At 44.2% G+C, this 22,035-nt stretch overlaps 1 protein-coding gene and 1 long non-coding RNA gene across 3 annotated transcripts in view; one reads left to right on the top strand and one right to left on the bottom strand.

Moving 5' to 3' along the window:
* Positions 1–2,871: 2,871 nt before the first annotated feature.
* PUS7 (pseudouridine synthase 7) overlaps positions 2,872–22,035 on the bottom strand; it is a 27,898-nt gene continuing 8,734 nt past the window's right edge. For both annotated transcript variants that reach the window (XM_087722311.1, XM_087722312.1), the window contains 11 exons: positions 18,105–18,216; positions 15,995–16,072; positions 15,142–15,270; positions 14,836–14,961; positions 13,659–13,720; positions 12,501–12,661; positions 10,969–11,095; positions 9,002–9,103; positions 6,839–6,968; positions 4,795–4,886; positions 2,872–3,668 (listed from right to left, as the gene is read on the bottom strand). In XM_087722311.1, the coding sequence (XP_087578437.1) occupies positions 3,532–3,668; positions 4,795–4,886; positions 6,839–6,968; positions 9,002–9,103; positions 10,969–11,095; positions 12,501–12,661; positions 13,659–13,720; positions 14,836–14,961; positions 15,142–15,270; positions 15,995–16,072; positions 18,105–18,216 (1,256 nt within the window). In that variant the 3' untranslated portion in view covers positions 2,872–3,531. The remainder of the gene's footprint in view (positions 3,669–4,794; positions 4,887–6,838; positions 6,969–9,001; positions 9,104–10,968; positions 11,096–12,500; positions 12,662–13,658; positions 13,721–14,835; positions 14,962–15,141; positions 15,271–15,994; positions 16,073–18,104; positions 18,217–22,035) is intronic.
* Positions 3,590–8,182, top strand: LOC148044205 (uncharacterized). The gene is made up of 2 exons (XR_015697632.1): positions 3,590–3,673; positions 7,978–8,182. It is a non-coding gene; the product is annotated as an uncharacterized LOC148044205 (long non-coding RNA).

The raw sequence follows: 22,035 nt of genomic DNA, 5'->3' as shown, positions 1-22,035 counted from the left end.
GTTTAAGTGGGGGATGGATGGAGGGTTATAAATAAGGGGACCAGATTTTCAGATTGGTAAAGAGGGACACCATTGATCGGGGGGGGGGGGGGCTTGATTAAAAATTTTATTTTTTGTCAAAAGGTCACCCCAGGACACTGAAACCAGCATAAATACGAATCTGTTGCCAAACTAAATTTTGATCACGTGACCATGAGGATGCTGCAACGGTCGCTAAGTGTGAAAAATGGTCGCAACGGTCGCTAAGTGTGAAAAATGGTCATCAGTCACTTTTTTCAACGCCATTGTAACTTTGGTCACTAAATGTTTTCCCCCCTCCTCGAGACACCTCACTTCTTCCTTCATTCCTCTTGCTTATCTACCTTCACCTTATCTGTCTTCTGCTCTTTCCCTCTCTTCCTTTCTCCTTCCATCCTCTCTTCTTTCCTCACTCACTCCCTTCCTCCTTTTCTCTTCCTTCCATTCTTTCAGCTTCATTTCTTTTGCCTATCTACCTTTTCTGTCTTTCTGCTCTTTCCATTTCTCCCTTCCTCTTCGCTTCTGTTCCTTCCTCCTTCCCTATTTCTTCCTTCCTTCTGCCTATCTATCTTCACCTTCTGTCTTTCTGCTCTTTCCCTGTCTTCCCCTTTCCTCCCTCCCTCCCTTCTTTCCTTTCTAGTTCCATCTTTTCTTCTTTCCTCTCCCTCCTTTTCTTTTTTCCTTCCTTCCTCCTTCCTCTTGCCTATCAACTTCATCCTCTTTGTCTTTCTGCTCTTTCCCTCTCTTCCCCTTTTCTTCCTACCTCCTTCCCTCTTTTCTCCCTCCCTTCTTCTTTTTCTTCCTTTCTTCTTCCATCTTCCTCCTTCTCCTTCCATTCTTTCTCCTTCCATTCTTTCTCCTTCCATCTTTTCTCCTTCCATCTTCTCCCCCCTCCCTTCTTCTTTTCCTTCCCCCCCTCCCTCCTTCCTCTCCTTTCCTTTCTCGCACACAGGAAGGGGAGGGCGGGGGCTTTCTAGTCACTTTCACAGCATAATTTCTTTATCTAACTTTTAAAAAACAGTGTGCAAATCAAACAAGATTTTCATAACCTGCGAAGCACCAAGTTATTATCTTCTGTTGTTGTTACAAATTCGCAGCTACTCCATTCTTTCCGATAGGGAATTGCATTTCATCCAATCTTATCTATCTGTCAACTACCATCCATCCAATCTTCTCCCTCCCTCCCTCCCTCTGTGTCCATCCATCCATATCTACCTATCTACCATCCATCCATCCGTCCATACGTGTGACTGTCCATCCATCCATCCATCCACATCTACCTATCATCTACCATCCATGCATCCAATTTTATCTATCCACCCAACTCTCAGTTTGGAAGGAAAGTGCCCAAATTAACTTGAAAAAATGTTTCTTTCCTTCCTTCCCCAGTGAAATTCCAATTAAATTTCAAGAAAAAGACGTAGTTTTTCCAAGGAACCCTACATAGATACTGTAGATGCTGCATACGTACTTCCAAAGCACCTTTTCGTCTTTAATCCTGAATGCACTAAGACCACTCATAAGAGATCTGCAATCTCTATGCCATTAACATGAGAGTGGGAATGTTAATCTTTTGCTAAATAACATGCCACACACCTCATCTGTTCACACCTGAGCACAACCGCTCATCCTATCTCAGCATGCAGAGCTTTGATTCTCCAGCCACGCTGAGGCCATTTTACATCCTCTGTGGCAGTAACACTGCATTCCATCTCCTACAGTGACATTGCTGATTTTCTGATCTTATCAATTTTGCTGTTTGTATTTCAATGAGATGTTTTGACAGGTCAGGAAGTGAGAAAGTGATGAATTTTTTAAAACGGACTATATAGAAGTCTTTGGATATACATCCTGTGTGTTAGCCCCTGGAAGCGATGTTCTACTTGGGAAAGGTGATAATTTTCCATATATAAGTCTCCTTACTACTGCAACGTGCTCTACATGGGGCAGCCCTTGAAGAGCATTCAGAGACTTCAGCTTGTCCAGAATGCAGCCGCGCGAGCGATTGTGGGTGCACCTCGGTTCACCCACGTAACACCTATCCTCCGTGAGCTGCACTGGCTGCCTATTGGTCTTCGGATACGCTTCAAGGCGCTAGTCGTCACTTATAAAGCCCTTCATGGTATTGGACCTGGGTACTTGAGAGACCGCCTGCTGCCAATTACCTCCAACAGACCGATTAGATCCCACAGATTAGGCCTCCTCTGAATTCCATCCACTGGCCAATGCCGACTGGCGACCACCCGGAGGAGGGCCTTCTCTGTGGCTGCTCCGGCCCTTTGGAACGAGCTCCCTGTGGAGATTCGAACCCTCACCACCCTCTAGGCCTTCCGCAAAGCCCTTAAAACCTGGCTGTTCCGACAGGCCTGGGGCTAATGAGCTTTGTCCCCCCTCGAATGGTATGGTTGTTGTGTGTTTTTAAATTGTGGTATTGTTTTGTCCGTCTTTTTTTCCTTATCTGTACCCCCCCCCCCCACCCTTGACTTGGGTTGTGAGCCGCCCTGAGTCCCCTTCGGGGAAAAGGGCGACATAGAAATATAATAAATTCAATTCAATTCAATTCCTTAAAAGCTGCTCACATCCTAAGATTTTCCCATCTATTGATTAGAGAATACGTTTGGCAAAAGGAAATCTATCTGGTTCATTTTTTAAAACAGGAGATTTTGCTCCGTAGTCAAGATGTTTGATGAAAGTGAGTTTATCAAACATTTTGCCTAAATTCAGCCTTTGTATTTGTGATCTAAACGAATAAAGCTGAGCAACAGGGTTCCATTAAAAACTAATAAATACAAAGAAAAAGGAAGCAAATTATTTTGGCAGGTTTTGGAAATAAAACGCAGACACGCTAAATAATCAAATTCAGAATGGGTAATTTAATCCAGTTAAGTCAAGGTGCAAATTTCCCCAGTTCATCTGTTGCCAGCAACAGACCAAACCATAAGACGTTGGTTGACATACAACTTCTGTTATGAGGTGTTGGCTTCTTTCCAAGTTTGCATGTTAGGAAAAACAGAGATTTAACAATAGTACATATCAAATTAAAAAGCAGCTGGAAAAGAGGTGAACGTTTTGTCAACAGTAGTTGTGAAAGTAGGCTTTTTCAGCATTCTTAAGGCGAAATAAACCTGTTGGATACAGATATGTTTTCAAAGGTAACATATTCCATTTAAGATTCCTGAACTGCAGAATGAAACGTATTCGCAATTACTTTTACTCTGTACCATATTCCTGAAGGTCTGTTGGTTTCCAATACGGGAGTGAAACACCTCTGAGCGTTAAATACCGTTAACAAAGCCAATTGGTAGTTTGAATTCTGCCGTAGGGAGCACCACATTTGTTCAAACTCTTTAAAAAAACAAAATTATTATTTATTTTTTACAGCAAATCTGAAATAACATCCTTTCAACTAATACAAAAATACAGCTCAGTTAGAAATCAGGTGAGTAAGATAAAAGGAGGAAAGGAGGAAGAAATTTTGCATGTCAAAAACCTTCTCCGGTTCCCTGAAAAGGATTAACGGAGCCAAGTTGTGTTTAACTGTGATTGACTTTTGATGCTGGTGTCCACCTTTAGCACTTCTCGAATCGCCATTGTGGCATAAGCAGATGGCGGGAGGGAGAACTCCATCTTCAGAGCTTTGTATTTGCCTCCTGACGTGAGTAAAATCAAACATGAAAGATTAGCACATGAAAACTTTTAATTAATTAATATTAATTTAAAAAAATAATGTTCAAGGCTAACATTAAAACTCTTCCTGTCCCTGAATAGGATACCACTATCATCATCATCATCATTATCATCTAACGATTCCTTGCGGGGTGGAGTCTGAACAGAGCTAGCAAGTTGTTTTAATAGCCAGATGCCCTTCCTGTTGCCAATGCGGAGTTTTGTTCAGCAGATATACAATATAATAATACAATAGCAGAGTTGGAAAGGACCTTGGAGGTCTCCTAGTCCAACCCCCTGCCTAGGCAGGAAACCCTATACCGTTTCAGACAAATGGCTATCCAACATCTTCTTAAAGACTTCCAGTGTTGGAGCATTCACAACTTCTGGAGGGAAGTTGTTCCACTGATTAATTGTTCCAACTATCAGGAAATTTCTCCTCAGTTCTAAGTTGCTTCTCTCCTTGATTAGTTTCCACCCATTGCTTCTTGTTCTATACTCAGGTGCCTTGGAGACTTGCTTGATTCCCTCTTCTTTGTGGCAACCCCTGAGATATTGGAAGACTGCTATCATGTCTCCCTTGGTCCTTCTTTTCATTAAACTAGACATACCCAGTTCCTGCAACCGTTCCTCATGTGTTTTAGCCTCCAGTCCCCTAATCATCTTGGTTGCTCTTCTCTGCACTCTTTCCAGAGTCTCAACATCTTTTCTACATCGTGGTGACCAAAACTGGATGCAGGATTCCAAGTGTGGCCTTCCCAAGGCATTATAAAGTGGCATTAACCCTTCACGTGATCTTGATTCTCTCCCTCTGTTGATGCAGCCTAGAACTGTGTTGGCTTTTTTGGCAGCTGCTGCACACGGCTGGCTCCTATTTAAATGGTTGTCCGCTAGGACTCCAAGATCCCTCTCACAGTTACTACTATTGAGCAAGGTACCACCTATACTGTACCTGTGCATATATTCTCATCGTGTCCAGAGAGAGAGAAATACTTGCCTCTACCTAGAATCAAACCCACAGCCTCTTGATTGTGAGGCGAGAGCTCCCCCCTCTAGGCCACCGCGCCATCCTCTAACAGGATACCATGTTGGATTAATTTAAATATTTACCTGTTGCAAGAGCTGCAGGTGTTTTTCCTTCCAGTTTATCCAGGTCAGTAGTAAACAGTGGGATTTTAGGATCATCGTATTCAATCAATTCCCTTTTATAAAAATACAACGAGATTTTAAAAAATGAACCACAATGAAAAGCTTTGCATTTAAGTTAGAACTTGAATGCTCTATAGCAGTGTTTCTCAACCTTGGCAACTTGAAGATGTCTGGACTTCAACTCCCAGAATTCCCCAGCCAGCATTCGCTGGCTGGGGAATTCTGGGACTTGAAGTCCAGACATCTTCAAGTTGCTAAGGTTGAGAAACACTGCTCTATAGGAACTCCTCAGCTTCTGACCACGATTGAGCCTAAAATGTATGCGGCTAGGCGAGACAGATGTTCCGTGAGTTTTGCCACATTTTACAACCTTTGCTATCGCAATTGCTAAGTGAATCACTGCAGTTACGTTTAGTAACACGGTTGTTAAGGGAATCGGTCTTCCCCGTTGACTTTGCTGGTCAGAAGGTCGCAAAAGGGGGAACACACTGCAACCGTCATCAGTACATGCCAGTTGCCAAGCATCTGAATTTTGATCACATGACCAGGAGGACGAGGACGCTGCAACAGTCCTCAATGTGAAAAATAGTCAGAAGTCCCTTTTCTCAATGCCCTTGTAACTTTGAATGGTCACTAAATGGACTGTGGTAACTTGAGAACTACCCGTACAAGATTACATGACCCTCCCACGATACCCCCGCACATGCACACGACCCTTCCCCGTACTTCTCCTGTACATGCATGCAACCCCCCCACCCCCGTGGCTCGTTTTGGGCTAGCAGGCCTCCTTAAAGTCTCCTGGAAGCAAAAATGGGACGCATCCCCTCAAGGCCCGTTTTGGGCCTTGTGCAGGGGGAGTATGGGGGGGGACGGGGGGGTCATGTGCATGTGCGGGGGAAGTGCAGGTGTGTGTGTGTGTCAAAGCATGTCAGCACACGAGGACAAAAAGGTTAGCTATCCCTGGTATAGGCCTAGGTTCCACCACAAAACCACGTTCGACTAAAGGGCACTCGACGAAACCGCGTAGCTGACGTCATCACAGCGCGACAACAGCGCGGAGACAGAAGCACGCTGTAAACGCTAAACCTAAAATTAACCCCTAAACCTAAACCTAATCCCCCTAAACCTAATCCTAAACCTAACCCTAAACCTAACCCTTAACCTAACCCTAAACCTAATCCTAACCCTTAACCTAACCCTAAACCTAATCCTAACCCTTAACCTAACCCTAACCCTAACCCTAACCCTTAATCTAACCCTAACCCTAAACCTAAACCTAACCCTTACCTTAACTTGAATCGGCTTGCTTTCAAAGCGCTATTTAAAGCGCCCTTCTTTCTCCGCACTCGCTGTTGTCGCCCTGCTGATGACGTCAGCGACGCGGTTTAATCGGGCGCGCTTTAGTCGAGCGCGGTTTTGTCGTGCCACGATAGGCCTAACCCAAGAGTGGGGAACTGTGGCCCTTTTATGACTTGTGGACTTCAACTCCCAGAATTCCTGGCTGGCTCAGGAATTCTGGGAGTTGAAGTCCACAAGTCATAAAAGGGCCAAGGTTGCCCACCCCTGGCCTAACCTAAGAAATAAAATCCTCAGACCAGTGGTGGGTTTTACGCAGTACGACTCAGTACGGGCGTACCGGAGCCTGCCCGGAGCACTGGATACTGTTCTGTTTCTCCAGAGGGCCCCCCCGCCCGCCCGAGCTCCTTACCGTGTTTTAAAGCTTCCGCTGCTTCCGCGCACGGCGCATGCAGCCGAGCAGCTGGAGCGTCGTGGAGGCTTGCGGAAGCGTCATTTGCAGCTACAATGCATGCGCGCGCCACCCACATCTATGTGGGCAGCGCCATACCCATTCCAACCGTACCGGTTGGAACGGAATCCGGAACCCGGAACCTGGAACCCACCACTGCCTCAGACATATCTCAGTAAAATGAAGGTGAGGGAACCAGAACATACGCATCTACGTAACTCTTGAATAAATTAGACTTCCCTGCATTTCTTTACTTACCAGCTCACATTCTGTGGTCGGATAATAATTTTTCTGTAAGCTCCAGACAAGGAGTAGTCTCGGATTTTGTGCTTCATGTTGTTGATATCCAGGTTGTCACTGGCTAACATTTCCTTGTAGCTTTCTCCAACTGTCAAAAGAAAGGGGGCAGATGCTGAACTATAACACGCAAATGAGAATAAAAAACATATTATCGCCACACTCCTGCTGAAGCGCACCTCCCTTCTACCACAAAAATACAAGTTGAGTTTTATTTTTATGAAGAGCCTTGGTGCTCTCTGAGCTTGGTTGTTTCCTTACCAACTGTTGTGGCCCAGCAGGAGCTGTTGGAGCTGCCACCAGACTCCGACAGCGAGGGGCCCTATGAGTCGGCTCTGGAGGACCCTGGACAGGGTTCTGACTCCGAGCAGGGTGCAGAGAGGCTGGTTGGCCACCAGGAGGTGCCTGAGCCTTGGACCAGTGGGGAGGAGACAAGGGAGAGTGAGCCGAAGGCCAGTAGTGAGTTGTTCCTGGATGCACGCCATCAAAGAGCTACTAGGCGTCAGGAACAATTATGCAATTACAGGAGGTGATTGCACTCAGCTGGTGGTCATTAGGCTCCTCTCGACTATAAAAAGACTACTTGTGCACACAGCCCTCTTTGCAGAAGTCAACGCAGGATTGAATGTCGGAGGACAGTACTGTGAGCTTGGCAGGCTGGATTGCTGCCAAGCCCTATCTGTGTTTATTGCTGCCTGAGTTTGTCTGAGTTGCTGCCAAGGTCCTTATCTGTTTGTTTTGCTTGGCTTTCAGCCACTGAGGTTTTGGTGTCTTGCTATTAAAGTACATTCCAGTTAAGCTTGTCTCGGCATTCGTTACTGGACGGAGGAGGGGGTCAGAACACCAAACCACGTAACATCATCAGTGCTGAATAGGTAACATTGGTAGCACTGATGATGTCACTTACGTTTGGTAATGGAATATCTGCAAGAAAACTACCAAGCTCACAGAACACCAAGGGCTCCCACTATTCAACCCTAAGCTACCAATATTTTCTTTTTATCAGTTTAATTTTTGTTAGATTATAACTATTAAAATACCTACCTTCCGTGCTACTGATATTAGACACACTGAATTTATTGCTTTATTTCTTCTTGCAGATTCCAGCTTAATACTATCAAGATGAAATGAAAAATCCAGCGAGTTCATCAAGGTTTAGGATGAAGACGCTGTAAGATTTCAAACTCAATTTGTTTTGACCGGATTGTTGCATCTCTCTCTCTCTGTAATTGCTGTTTATTTGAGGTCTGACTAAAGTACATGTATGTATATATTCTTTGTAGCTAAACCTACTATTTAAATTCAAACCCCTGTTTACTGTATTTGCTTCTGGGTTGTCTCACACAGTCACACTGTGGGCACTCTTGACATAAACTCAGTAATGAATGAGGAATTTAACATGAATATACCACTCTGCGGAAAGTTATAAACGCCATCGTACCTGAATTATCAATGAGTTTATTCCTCTATTTTCTCCCTTTGGGTTGTTAATGTCAGCGTTCCAAGTATCATGTAGAATTAAATCAGAGACCAAGGCAAAACTATCCTTAAAGTTCCAATTTAATAAATCAGACATCTTGGCATTATGCTATGGATGCTGACATTATCCCAATACTCCTTCTATCACTATAGATGGTGTTTCCCCTTCTATCACTATAGTAGGAGAGAAAGTTTGGGTGGATGCTCTTATGCTAGACCCATTTACTGGTTTCAACAAGCTACAATGAAATTCTGGGTGATAAAAAAAAACAAAACACATTATGCTATGGAATCCCAATACTGGAAATGACATCAGAATTCCACCCAGTTAAAAGTTCATGACCTTGTCCCCACACCCACAATCCATCAGATGGTCCAATCTTCTTCCATGCTGGCATCTACACCCAGCTGCTTCCGGTCAGGTGGAAAAAGTACGGAGACAAAGGATGACCTTGGCTTCTAGTAAAGAATAAAAACAATACATTCCACAATCCTACTCCTGTCTATTTCCCCGTCCCATCAACTATACTAATGAAACAGCATATTGAAATAAGAGAAAGTGTGGCAGGCCAAAATTCTAAAAGGAATATAATTGCAGGCCTGACAGTTACTCACTTAGGGCATATTTTGGAACAAAACTCTTACTTTTATGCTTTGGATAAATCACGTCAAAGCCAGGGAGTGGCATGACAACGTCATGGATGGTGTAATTGTCCACATCCACCTCTTCGATATGAACAGCTGTACCTTAAAGTCAAAAGAGAAGTTTTCCCATAGTATATCATTTTTCCCAGCCCTCTCAACCGCCTCTTTAAAAGAAGCCACAGTTAAAAGAGAGAAAAGGAAAACCAAACACAATTTGAATTAAGAAAGACTGGCTAAACACAGAACAAACCAAGGAAAGCCGATTAAGCAGAAACTATTTTTGTGTTACATTTATATTTACCAACAAGCTATTTAGCTCCCGTCAGCTAGATCTACCCTTCTGGGATTCGAACCCGGGGTACTTACATACTAGATTAGGGGTGTCAAACTCAAGGCAAGCGGGATAGTTCTGGCCTGCGGGGCCACCCTGGAAACAGCAAAGGACTGGCCTGCGGTGCCTCTGCAAGCAAAAATGGAGCTTGGGGAAGCCGCTTTCGCTGGAAGAGGGTTGCAGGAGGTCATTGTGGCCGAAAACAGAGCCCGGGCGGGCTGCACGTGGTCTCCCGCAGCTCCATTTTTGCTGGCAGAGAGTTGTAGGAGACCGTCGCAGGCAAAAATGAAGCTTGGAAGCCTGTTTTCACAGGCAGAGTGCTCAGGTGCCCGTGACACAAGTGGCGCTGAGCCGAGCGCCCGCTGGCCACGCCCCCCTCCAAGTCCCTCCCCCCAAAGTCAAATACAACATTGATGTGGCCCTCAATGAAATCAAGTTGAAAGCCTTGGGTTAGGTAGATGTATTAACCTCTAAGCCACGGTCTCTCCTCACTTTGTTGGCTAGACCAGGGGAGACAATAATTTTTGTGATTGCTATTTTGGGGGTTAAATATAAATTTTAACACAAAAATAAGTTTGCCGCGAAAATGACCGCCTGCGAAGGTTTCTGGAGTGGGGTTGAAAGGCTAAATTGGAAGCAGCATCTCCGCCCCCTAATTGAGTAGACCAGGCTGCCCTGATAAAGAACACTTTATTAGCAGAAGCTTCTGCCCACATTCTGGTAATATGTTTACATAATCCCAATGTATGGATGAAAATTTCCATGGGTTCACCGTGCAGCATCTAAACCAGATCGACTGGTTCTGGAAGCTTCTTTAACCTAATCCTTATAATAACTTTGGTTCTTTCTGACCCACATTGCAGGATGTGGTGGAGTCCCTGGCTAAAGGGGCGCAGGGAGTACAAAGGAGTGGGAGGAAGAATTATGGATCGAACTACAAATAGTTCTTGACTTACAACAGTTCATTTAATGACCAAAGTTACAACGGCACTGAAAAAGAGTTACTCTTAGGACAGTTGTTCACACTTATGACTTTGATAGCATCCCCATGATCAAAATTCAGATGCTTGGCAACTGACCCATACTTGTGACTATTGTGGTATCCTAAAGGTCACGCGATCCACTTTTGCGATCTCTTGATGAGTGAAAACAACGGATTCACTTAAGAACCGTGTGATCAACTAGTGGTTCACTTAACAACTGTGGTAAGAGAGGTCATAAAATGAGCAAAGTTCCCTTAACACAGGTCTCACTTAACGGCATGAATTTTGGGCTTGCTTGTGGTCGTAAATTGAGGGCTACCTGTAGTGAAGCCTTATCTGCTCATTCCCAAGGGATTGCAGCCCCGTCCAGTGAGATTCTTGTAACATTGACCATCAGCAATACAGTACAAGGAGTCCTCAACTTACGACGACAACTGAGCCCAAAATGTACGTTGCTAAGTGAGAAATTTGTTGAGAGAGTTCTGCTCCATTTTACGAATTTTTTTTTTTAAATTTTCATTGCTATTGCCAGGTTAGTAAGAAGGAAAATAACAAAGCTGAAAGAACAGAGAATTATCTGAATATTCTAACAATATGCAATCTGGATCCAAAGGTTTCACAATCTGGATCCTGATGAATTATTAATATTTTACCTCCTTTTAATACTAAATCCCCTGGAACGGCTCTCAGCCCGTATTCTTCTATTCTTTGGCTCACTATGTTGTTCCAGACGTAACTCTGGTAACTATGAATATACATCAAACGATAATTTCTTGTTATCTGTAAGAGAAAAGTTTCATTATCAGCTGCGTACACCTCACTTCATTTACTGATTTATTCAATCAGTGTCTTGTATCAAATAGGAGACCTATAATCACATACAGGAATGCAGCAAGAATGTATAAAACAGAGGCGTATAAACAGATTTATCAGTGTTTTTTCCTGAGGAAAATCAAATTTTCATATCAAATTGGATTTTCCTCAGATTGAATATCTTTCCCAATATAATAACAACAACAAACAAGGGCTATAGGATGAGTAAGTTAGAGGTTACATTTAGTTTTGAGAATACACAATAATATTTACTAAATATTTAGTTCTTTTGTTTCTACGTCAGCCAAAAGTACCCTTTCTCTTCTCTTCTTTTTAAGCTGAGTATTATGGTGTGCATGTGTGTGTATATGTATATATATAAAAGCCAAATACCACCGATTCATCATGAAATCTCCAGAACCATAAAGCCTACAAACTTGAAATTTGGCCCATATATTCATCTTGGCTTCTAGGTGCTCGCTAAGAAAGGATTTTTCAAAGTGACCATGAGATCATTAGTATTTCTTATACAGTAATTAATACGCTCTGATGCTAAGAAGTTCTACTCCCCCACCCCACCTGAAAAGAACTCTGTTTCAACTGCCAGTTGCCTCACATTCCGTTACCTCAGTTCAAATTGGCAGACGTTTCATTCCTTCACTCAGTAGCAATCTGGGGCTTCTTATAATACTAAACGTCGGTACCTCACCAAAATGTCTATGTCTTCCTCCTATGGAACTGCTTCCCAACTCAAGGCGGTGGGAGCGATATTCATCATATTGATGTGTGTGTGTGTGTGTGTGTGTGTGTGTGTGTGTGTGCATCATACGGCATAGAGTGCAGGGATATTAGTAGTAAAAATATATAAAAGGAGCATATAATATTACGGCACACATTGTGAGGGAAATATGCCGTCAATTTTGTAAAGTCTGAGGAATTCAGACTTTGTTTGTTTAGTGACCGGCACTGAAAATAAAGCGACTTCAGACCGTCTTTCAGAGTTATGATCCTTCCGGCATCTCCAAGATCATGTGATCAAAAGTCAGACGCTTGGCAACTGGTTCATATTTATGATCGTTGCTGGGTCCCATGGTCATGTGATCTCCTTTTTGCGAAAGCCAAGTCCATGGGGAAGCCAGATTCCATTTAACAACCGTGTGATTAATTTATCCACCGCAGGGATTCGCTTAACAACTGAGGCAAGAAAGGACGTCAAATGGGGCAAAATGAACAAATGTCTCACTTCACAACCAAAATTCTGGGCTCCAGTGTGGTCGTAAGTCGAGGACTGCCTATATTTTCGTAGCCTGTCCAGAAAGAGTCTTCAAACCCCATACAACCCCCTGGGTGTAAAAAAAAAACCCCTCCTTACCATGTTGAATGCAGACACAATATTTTTCAGGCCGTATTTAGAAAGCCCCCAGAGTAACTGGCCTTCCACGCATCTTTTCTCAAGCAGGGTCTTAAAGGCTGCCGCGGGGTCTCTCGTCCGGGCCCATTCCTCTCGGCATTTCACCAAGGACCCTTTTTCAACTGTAATTTTCAATTTTGACAGAAAAAGGTAAAGAGTTGTTTACAGTTAGTCCTCGACTTACCACCACAAAAGCCAGCTCTGACCCCCCTCGTAATTTACGGCCCCAATCATGACCCTGTTTCCCCCCTCTCTCCCCCCAGGGTGTGTCACCAATCACATTAGCCAAAGGAGCAATTTCTTGAGTTGTAGAGGCCATTCCCCTCCGGGTTGCTGTAAGTAATCCTGGGATATAGCCTTGAGAGAGATACCGTATTTTTCGGAGTATAAGATGCACCTTTTTCCCTCAAAAAAGAGGCTGAAAATCTGGGTGTGTCTTATACACTGAATACAACATTTTTGGCCTCTCAAAACCCCACCCCCTTTGCAAAAAAGGCCATGAAGAGCAGTGGTGGGTTCCGGTTTCAATGGGGCTCGGCATCCTCCACATGAATGTGCATGGCGCGTGCATGCGTCTTACCATCCAGCGACCTCTGTGAGCCTCCAGTTGCTCGGCGGAGCATCACATAGGCGCTGTACGCACCGTGCGCATGCACGGAAGCCCCGAAGAGTTTAAAGACAGGTAAGGAGCATGGGCGGCCGGGTGGGTCCTCCGGAGCATCGTACTGGAACACTTCCCGGTGCTCCGGGCAGGCTCCGATATGCCGTACCGGGGCATACCTCCTGCAACCCACCACTGCTGCAGAGCCTTTAGGAGGCTTCCAGGGTGCTCCTGGGGCCTGGAGAGGGTGAAAATGAGCGAAAAATGGGCCGTTTCTTGCTTGTTTTTGCCCCCCCAACCCCCAGGAGCACTCTATAAGCCTCCTAAAGGCTATGCATGCCCTTTTTTTTGGACAAAAAAATGGGCCAGTTTTCATGAAAAACGGGCCGTTTTTGGGAGGTCTGCAGAGTGCAAAAACTTTTAAAAAAATTTGCCTCTTCAAAATCTTGGTGCGTCTTATACTCCATAAAATAAGGTAGTTATTCTTATTTCAGATGATATTCGAATATAATACTTGCCTCCTGGACGGGGCTTAAGAATTAAATCTATGGCTTCGTTCCAGTTGCTCTGCAGAATAGCTCTAAAAAAAACAAACACATTTTGGAGATTGAACTGTATTAGTCAAAAGAAAACACTTTAAGGCACGTTATTCTGTCGCTAAATCCAGTAAACAGAAGACATCTAATCTGCAATTCTTACTTCTTGAAAACTTAAGTTGACGTGGAACCCCAAACTACAATTTAATGAAAGGCCTACGGCAAAGCAAAAACAGACCAAAAATGAAACTGAAAAAGTGTAGTGTCAGAAGATGTGGTTAGTTTATCAAGTCACAATTCAACGTGCTGAAAGTTAGCAATTCATATCGCCATGATAGCGAGCCTATGGCACAAGTGAGGAGCCTTCTCTGTGGGCGCGCTAGCTGTCGCCCCAGCTCAGCTCTATCGTGCATGTGCACATGCCTCCTGCCGGCCAGCTGATTTTCGGGTCTCTACTGCGCATGCACAAGGAACAGGGGGCATGTGGGAGACGTGCGTGCATTCATGGAGGGCGGGGAGATCGAGCACGCATGCGCGAGGGGCGGGGGGAGTGCGGGAGGGTAGCACCCCCGCCATGGCCTGTTTTTAGTCCCAGGAAGCTTCACGGAGGGGTGTGTGGCGCCCCCCCACCCCGCCGCGGCCCATTTTCGGTGACCAATTTTTGGTGAAACGATAGAATATGGCTTTATGATTATCCTATTGAAAATATAGGTAGTCCTTGACTTACAATAATTAATTTAGTGGCCATCGAAGTTACGGCGGCACCGAAAAAAGTGACTTACGACTGTTTTTCACACTTACGACCGTTGCAGTTTCCCGGGGTGTGTGTGTCATGTGATCCATTTTTGCGACCTTCTGACAAACGAAGTCAATGAGGAAGCCAGATTCACTTAACGACTGGGTTACTAACTTAACAACTACAGTGATTCACTTAATAATGGCAAGAAAGGTCGTAAAAAGGGGTGGGGGGGAACTCCCTTAAGAACTGACTCGCTTGGCCATGGAAATTTGAGGCTCATCTGTGGTCGTAAGTCGAGGACTACTTGTGTTGTAGCTGTTATAATAAAAGTACTTCTAACCTACGTATATGCTGTTTGGTTTTTATCAGGTCTACCCCGCTGTAGCTGACAGGTGTATATTTACAAAAAGGGCAACTTACCTTCCCACTTGAAATGTAGGAACAGCTGTAGTTCCAAACCTCTGCATGCCGTAATAATTAATAAATCCAGTTTCCTTAAGGGAGTGCATAGCTTGCTGAACTTCATCATCAGTCCCTGTTATATTTCTAATACAAATAAAAGGGATAGGTGAGGGAAATGGAAAGAAAATGCTAATGAGATTTAAGACAAGCCAGTTCAGTGAACCGGCTGAATCCCACCCCTGATTGCAAGTCTAGTTAATGAGATTTATTCCATTTTTCGGAGGTCAGGGATTTCCAATGAACTCAGAAATACAGCATTTTTACCTGAGACCTACGGTGAAATGATTTCCTTGCAATTCTCCTAACTTCAGTGGGTGATTTTTGTAGCTGAAGTTTCCAAGTTTGCAGTTCATTAAGCATTTATTTAAATGAGCTAGTCTCTGGGCAGTGATTCTATCAAAAGCAGAGAATGAAAAGTTTGATAGGTTAAAAGCCATTATTTCCCCCCAGAGATAAGTTGCCCCAAACTAACTGAGTTTCCTGACAATGGGGACAATTAAGCAGTGGAACAGCTTGCCACCAGAAGTTGTGGGTGCTCCATTCACTGGACGTTTTTAAGAAAAGACTGGATGGTAAAGTTGTCTGAAATGGTACAGGATCTCCTGCTTCATCAGGGGGATGGACTAGAAGACTTCCAAGGTCCCTACCAGCTCTATTCTTATTGATTGGTATCTTTAGAAATGGACAATTCTGCACCCTTTCATCTCACTTCTGCACTTGCTGAATGCGACGCAAATCTTTAGAAATGGACAATTCTGCACCCCTTCATCTCACTTCTGCACTTGCTGAATGCGACGCAAATCTTTAGAAATGGACAATTCTGCACCCCTTTATCTCACTTCTGCACTTGCTGAATGTGACGCAAATCTTTAGAAATGGACAATTCTGCACCCCTTCATCTCACTTCTGCACTTGCTGAATGCGACGCAAATCTTTAGAAATGGACAATTCTGCACCCCTTCATCTCACTTCTGCACTTGCTGAATGTGACGCAAATGGCCAAATAAATATTACGATCGAATCTGCACCCGATTTGCAGTATGGGATCCCACGGTAGAAAAACTAATATTTGAACCAGATTACTTAAACATTATCCTTCTTTTTTTTTTTTACTTACTTCAAAACAGCTATCTTTTGAACTGTGATAGCCCTTTTGTCTTTGGTTCCCATGTAAGAAAATATGGTCGGTTTAACTCTTTAAAGAAACAAAAAAAAGAAACACGTTTAGCTGGAATAAATTATCGGGGTGGAATCTTAAAGTATCATTTCATGTTGTACACACTGCATTTTATTTAAGACCAATTATGCTGTAATGCTGCATTTCTCAATCTTGGCGAATTTTAAGATGGGCGGATTTCAACTGGTCAGGGAATTCTGGGAGCTGAAGTCCACACACCTTAAAGTTACCAAGGTTAAGAAAGGATCCACCTTTAAACATCCATGACTTATTTGATCCCAGTAGTCCTCGACTTACAACCATTCATTTAGTTGGAAGTTACAATGGCACCAGAGGTGGGCGTCACATAATTTAAAAACGGGTTCGCCTAGTGCGGAACCAAAAATGTGAGCGTGTGCGAGTATAGCAATAGCAATAGCAGTTAGACTTATATACTGCTTCATAGGGCTTTCAGCCCTCTCTAAGAGGTTTACAGAGTCAGCATATTGCCCCCAACAACAATCTGGATCCTCATTTTACCCACCTCGGAAGGATGGAAGCCTGAGTCAACCCTGAGCCGGTGAGACTTGAACAGCCGAACTGCAGTCAGCTGAAGTAGCCTGCAGTGCTGAATTTAACCACTGCGCCACCTCGGCTCTGTATGAGTGCATCGCTCGTGCACGCGCCTTCTGCATGGCTTCAAACACATGGCAATTTTATGTGTACAGCTGCCAGCATACCTTCTCGGGCAGCCGCGATGAGTACAGCGGGAAAGGCACAGAAATCAGCTAGGCTGCGAGAGTGAGATATATAGGATGGGATAGCGCCAGGCAGGGGTGAAATGCTACCTGTTCGGGCTGGTTCGCCCAAACTGGTAGCAAAAAATGCTACTGGCTCACCTGGAATTTGTTTTACTAGCAGTTTGGTTCCGACGATCAGCTAAGCGACAATCAGCTGTGCTGCGTGATTTATAAATTGTGCGGCACAGTTGATTGTTGCACAGCTGATCATCGGAACTACTGGTTCGCTCAAACTGGTAGCATTTTTTACTACTGGTTTGGGCGAAATGGTAGTGCCGACGATCAGCTATGTGACTATCAGCTCTGCCACATGATTTATATTCGCTAGAAAGCAGGAAATCCTGCTTTCTAGCGAATCTAAATCATGCGGCACAGCTCTTTCCCCGCCCCGCTGTTCTACTTACCTCTGCAGACACAGAAAAGTCTTCTTAAACCTCCTTTTTCAGCGCTGTGTAGTAGCACCTGTGGTGCACATGCGCACGAAGTGAACCGGTAGCAAACCAGTAGCAGACTTCAGAGCATTTTACCTCTGGCGCCGGGGCGGGCCCAGACAGTGGTTGGAAGTACCGGTTTGCTCGAACCGATCTAAACTGGCTGCAGCCCACCTCTGAATGGCACTGAAAAAAGGAACCATTGACTGTATGTCAATGAAGATTCAATCATCCAGGCCAAGGGTGTCTAAAGATTGAATCATGGCAACAACTTTGGTCCAGTTGCCACGATTCAACCTTTGTCCTATGATTCTTTTTCACACAATGACTGCGGCAGCATCCTCACAGTCATGGGATCAAAATTTGGCCGCTTGGCAACTGGCTCCTCGTATTTATGACCTTCTGACAAGTGAAAGTCAGTTGGGGGAGCCAGATTCACTTAGTAACCGTGTTACTAACTTAGCAACTGTGGCGGTTCACTTAACGATAGCGGCAAGATACACCGTAAAATGGCGCAAGACTCGCTTAGCAAGTGTCTCGCTTAGCGTCGGAAGTGCTGGGCTCAATTGTGGTTGTAAGTTGAGGACTACCTGTATTTCCTGATGTAATAAATACTGTACTGATATATAGAGCCCACATAATTTGAAAAAATAAAGAGATAGACATTCTACCCTCAATCTCTTGTAATGTTCCTTGAAGAAATTATTCTAAAGGATATTTCTACCATCTCTACAGACAAGGATCTTGATAGAGCTGTTTGATAGACAGACAGCATATAAATTTTAATAAATAAAATATCTTATGGTGGGCCTCTCTTTCTCTTCCCCAAATACTACTCACCTTAAATATTTGGAGAGCACGTTGATGGCGTCCATTGTATCCTTGTTCTCTTTATATAAGACAAAATGGCAATAATTTCCCCTAGACTTAGGCCAGGAATGTTTCCTCGGATCTTTTGCAAAGAAAACAGGAAAGACACAAAAATGTTAATGCGTGAAAAATGCCACTCTTTTCCAACAAGTGATGTTTGCAAATCTGGGGGGGGGGGGTGTTGTGTGTGACTCTGGTCAGGGCCATCTGCCTCTTGAAAGGGGTGGGACGATTTCGGGGGTCACATTTGCACCCCAGGAAAAGAGATATTTGTCAGCAATTATTTGTTTACATCAATGTTTCTCAACCATGGCGACTTGAAGATGAGTGGACTTCAACTCCCAGAATTCCCCATGCTGACTGGGGCATTCTGGGATTTGAAGTCCACTCATCTTCAAGTCGCCATGGTTGAGAAATGCCATATCTATATGGTCTCTTTCCATGAATGTCGCCACAATTTCCTACCAGAGGAAGCCGTTACCAGGGCAACTCCACAGCACTGTACAGTAGAAGCCATTTTAAGGCAGTACGGTAGAAGCCATTTTAAGGCACAACAGGCTGTATCTTAACAGAACACCCCCCCTCCCGAGGGGTGTTAGGGGTGTCTTACCCCCACAGTACTTGTTTCCAGAGGGTAAGTCATCTGTGTACCAATTTAGTTGAAATTGCTCAAGGCGTTCCAGAGTTATGCTGGAACACACGCACACGCACACACACACAGATATATTTATATATTTGTATATATAGAAGATAAATCCCAGTTCTAATTAGTGAATTCCCAAGCTGTTTTCTTACATTTGTTTAATTAGCGCACAGTTATCTAACTGTAAATTAAGAATAAAAGGTTTACTTCTGAATGAAATTGGGAAGTCCCGGACAGCCCATGCATTTATCTTTGTTATTTAGTTCTTAAAATCCTATTTCACTATTTAACTTCTCTCAATTAGCATTACTTTGTTAGGCATTTCATTTTCGGCTTCGATGAAATGCCAGTTATTCCCTTACCTGTTGACGATCTGGCTTCTGATCACAAGCATAGGATAAAGAGCATAAGAGAGCAAGTTTTCATTTTAATCCTGTTTGGCTATTGAAGCGTTTCGGAATGAAACATGCACGTTTTATGGTTTGTATGCTGTACAATGTCTGGAGCATTCCAAGGTTCATAGGGTGATTGACAGCTGCTTGGACAATGGAACGTGCAGGGGCAAAGGGAAGGAGTGGAGAATTTCGGTGACACAGGCCACAAAGAACACCGAGGGCGTTACCGAATACAGAATTGGAGGGGACCTTGGAGGTCTTCTAGTCCAACCCCCTGCTCAGGCAGGAAACCCTATCATCATTTCAGACAAACGGCTGTCCAGTCTCTTCTTAAAAACCTCCCAGTGATGGAGCACCCACAACTTCTGGAGGCAAGCTTTCCCACTGATTACCGTATTTTTCGGAGTATAAGACGCACTGGAGTATAAGTCGCACCGAGATTTTGAAGAGGCAAATTTAAAAAAAAAGTTTTTGCACTCTGCAGAGCTACCCAAAACAGCCTGTTTTTTGCGAAAATGGGCCCATTTCCACCAAAAAGGGCATGAATAGCCTTTAGGAGGCTTGTAGAGTGCTCCTGGGGGGGTAGGGGTAGGGCCAAAAATGAGCAAAAGGGGCCTTTTCGTGGAAATGGGCCTGTTTTTTAATCCAAAAAGGGCATGCATAGCCTTTAGGAGGCTTATAGAGTGCTGGGGGGAGGGCAAAAACGAGCAAAAAACGGCCCAATTTCCCCTCATTTCTGGCCCCCTCCCCAGCCCCCAGGAGCACTCTGAAAGCCTCCTAAAGGCTATGCATGGCCATTTTGGTGAAGGGGGCAAGGTTTCGGGAGGCAAAAAAATATGTATTCAGTGTATAAGATGCACCCAGATTTTCAGCCTCTTTTTTGAGGGAAAAAGGTACGTCTTATACTCCGAAAAATACGGTAATTGTCCTTGTCAGGAAATTTCTCATTAGTTCAAGGTTATTTCTCTCCTTGGTAAGTTTCTATAAGTTACTCCTTGTCCTGCCCTCAGGTGCTTTGGAGAATAGGTCCATCCCCTTTCCTTGGTAACAGCCCCTCAAATATTAGAAAGCTGCTATCATGTTACCCCTAGTTCGGCAACTTTAAACTTTCAAAGAGCCACAAAAGTCCTAACTGGAAGCCCCCCCTCCTCCCTGTTCAATTCTGGAGTTGACCAGAAGTCTGGTTCCCCCACCATAGAGTCTCCTCCTAGTGCAGCATCCTTTTTCCTCTGCCTGTCCTAACCGAAAGCCCTATCAATTGTGGAGCCCACCAGCAGCAGGGAGCCGCAAGAGAGGGATGAAAGAGCCACATGCGGCTCCAGAGCCGCAGGTTGCTAACCCCTGCCCTAGTTCTTCGTTTCCTTAGACTAGACATTAGATTAAGTACCATATTTTTCAGAGTATAAGACGCACCTTTTTCCCTCAAAAAGGAAAAGGGTGCATCTTATACACTAAATACAGCATTTTTGGCATATCGAACTTTGCAAAAATGGATGTGCAGAGGGTTTGGGAGGCTTGCAAAGTGCTCCTGGGGCTGGGGAGGGCAAAAAGAAGAACAAAAAACAGGCTGTTCCCCCCCCGCCCCCAGGAGCACTTTACAAGTGTTCCAAAATCTCTGCAAATCCTTTTTTTTTATTTTGCAAAAAGCGGCCCATTTTTGTGAAAAGCAGCCCTTTTTTGCTTATTTCCCCCCCTCCAGCCCCCAAGAGCACTCTACAAGCCTCCCAAAGCATGCGCCCCCTTTATTTTGGCAAAAAATGAGGCGCGCAGAGGGTTTGGGAGGCCTACAGAGTGCAAATTTTTTTCCCAAAAAATTATCTCTTCAAAATCATGGTGCGTCTTATACACCGGTGCATCTTATAGTCTGAAAAATATGGTATCCTAAGTATTTAGAACAGAATTTGAATTCAAAACAGAGCGAGCCTATTTAATCAAAGTCCTGATCTTATTTATGCCTATGACAACAAGGGAAAAATGTAGGCAGTGTCCGAAGGCGCTTACATGTGATAGCCTCACATTCCATACAGGTGAGCCACCGAAGATGGAGAGCATGATTTTAAGGTTTAGTTTCCATCTGCAAACATACATGCCCCATGCAAATACATGCAGACACGTCTCCACATACGCAAGACGCAATGACCTTTGCCCGATGATATATTGATATTTCGGGATTACATTCTGAATTGTACTAACTAGGCGACGTAATTCATTTTGTGGAAGGGGCTCGAGGCTACATTTTTAAAGCATGACAGGTAAGGTGAATGAGACAGAAAGCGGTTATTTGGTGGTATCCAGCACCAAAGCCTTAACAAGCCAGGATGGCTAGGGTATTGTTTGGATAGCGCCTATTGGGCTGTTGCTGAAAATTAACATGGTTAAATAAACATGGCTTGCAAGCTGGAGATTTCTGGAGATCAATCTACTGTCTAGAGCAGTGTTGGTGAAACTTTTCACCAACGGGAGTGTGCGTGTGCCGGAAACCAAAAGAGCAACGCGCACACGAAGAGCAGCTGGTTGATGCGCCGGAACCCGGAAGAGCAACGGGCGATGGGGATGCCGCAACGGTCCTTAAGTGGGGGAAAAATGGTCACTACTGACGTTTTCCCAGTGCTGTTGTAACTCTGAACCAGAGGTGAAATCCTACCAGTTTGGACCAGTTCGCCCGAACCGGTAGCAAAAAATGCTACCAGCTCGCCCAAAACGGTAGTAAAAAAATACTACCGGTTAAGGTGAACTGGTCAGCTGTGCGACAATAAGCTGTGCCGCACGATTAGAAATCTATAGAAAAATCTAATTAGAAAACTATACAATTATATTATAATATAACGATTACATTACCATTAGAATTGTTAAAAACTAGGCA

This window comes from Thamnophis sirtalis, unplaced genomic scaffold (genome assembly GCF_051295495.1).
Source record: "Thamnophis sirtalis isolate CommonGarterSnake01/CBP01778 unplaced genomic scaffold, rThaSir2_p1.2 scaffold_9, whole genome shotgun sequence".
In the NCBI taxonomy this organism is placed as follows: domain Eukaryota; kingdom Metazoa; phylum Chordata; class Lepidosauria; order Squamata; family Natricidae; genus Thamnophis; species Thamnophis sirtalis.
Note: the sequence above shows the minus strand (reverse complement) of the source record. Positions and strands in the feature narration are given on the sequence as shown.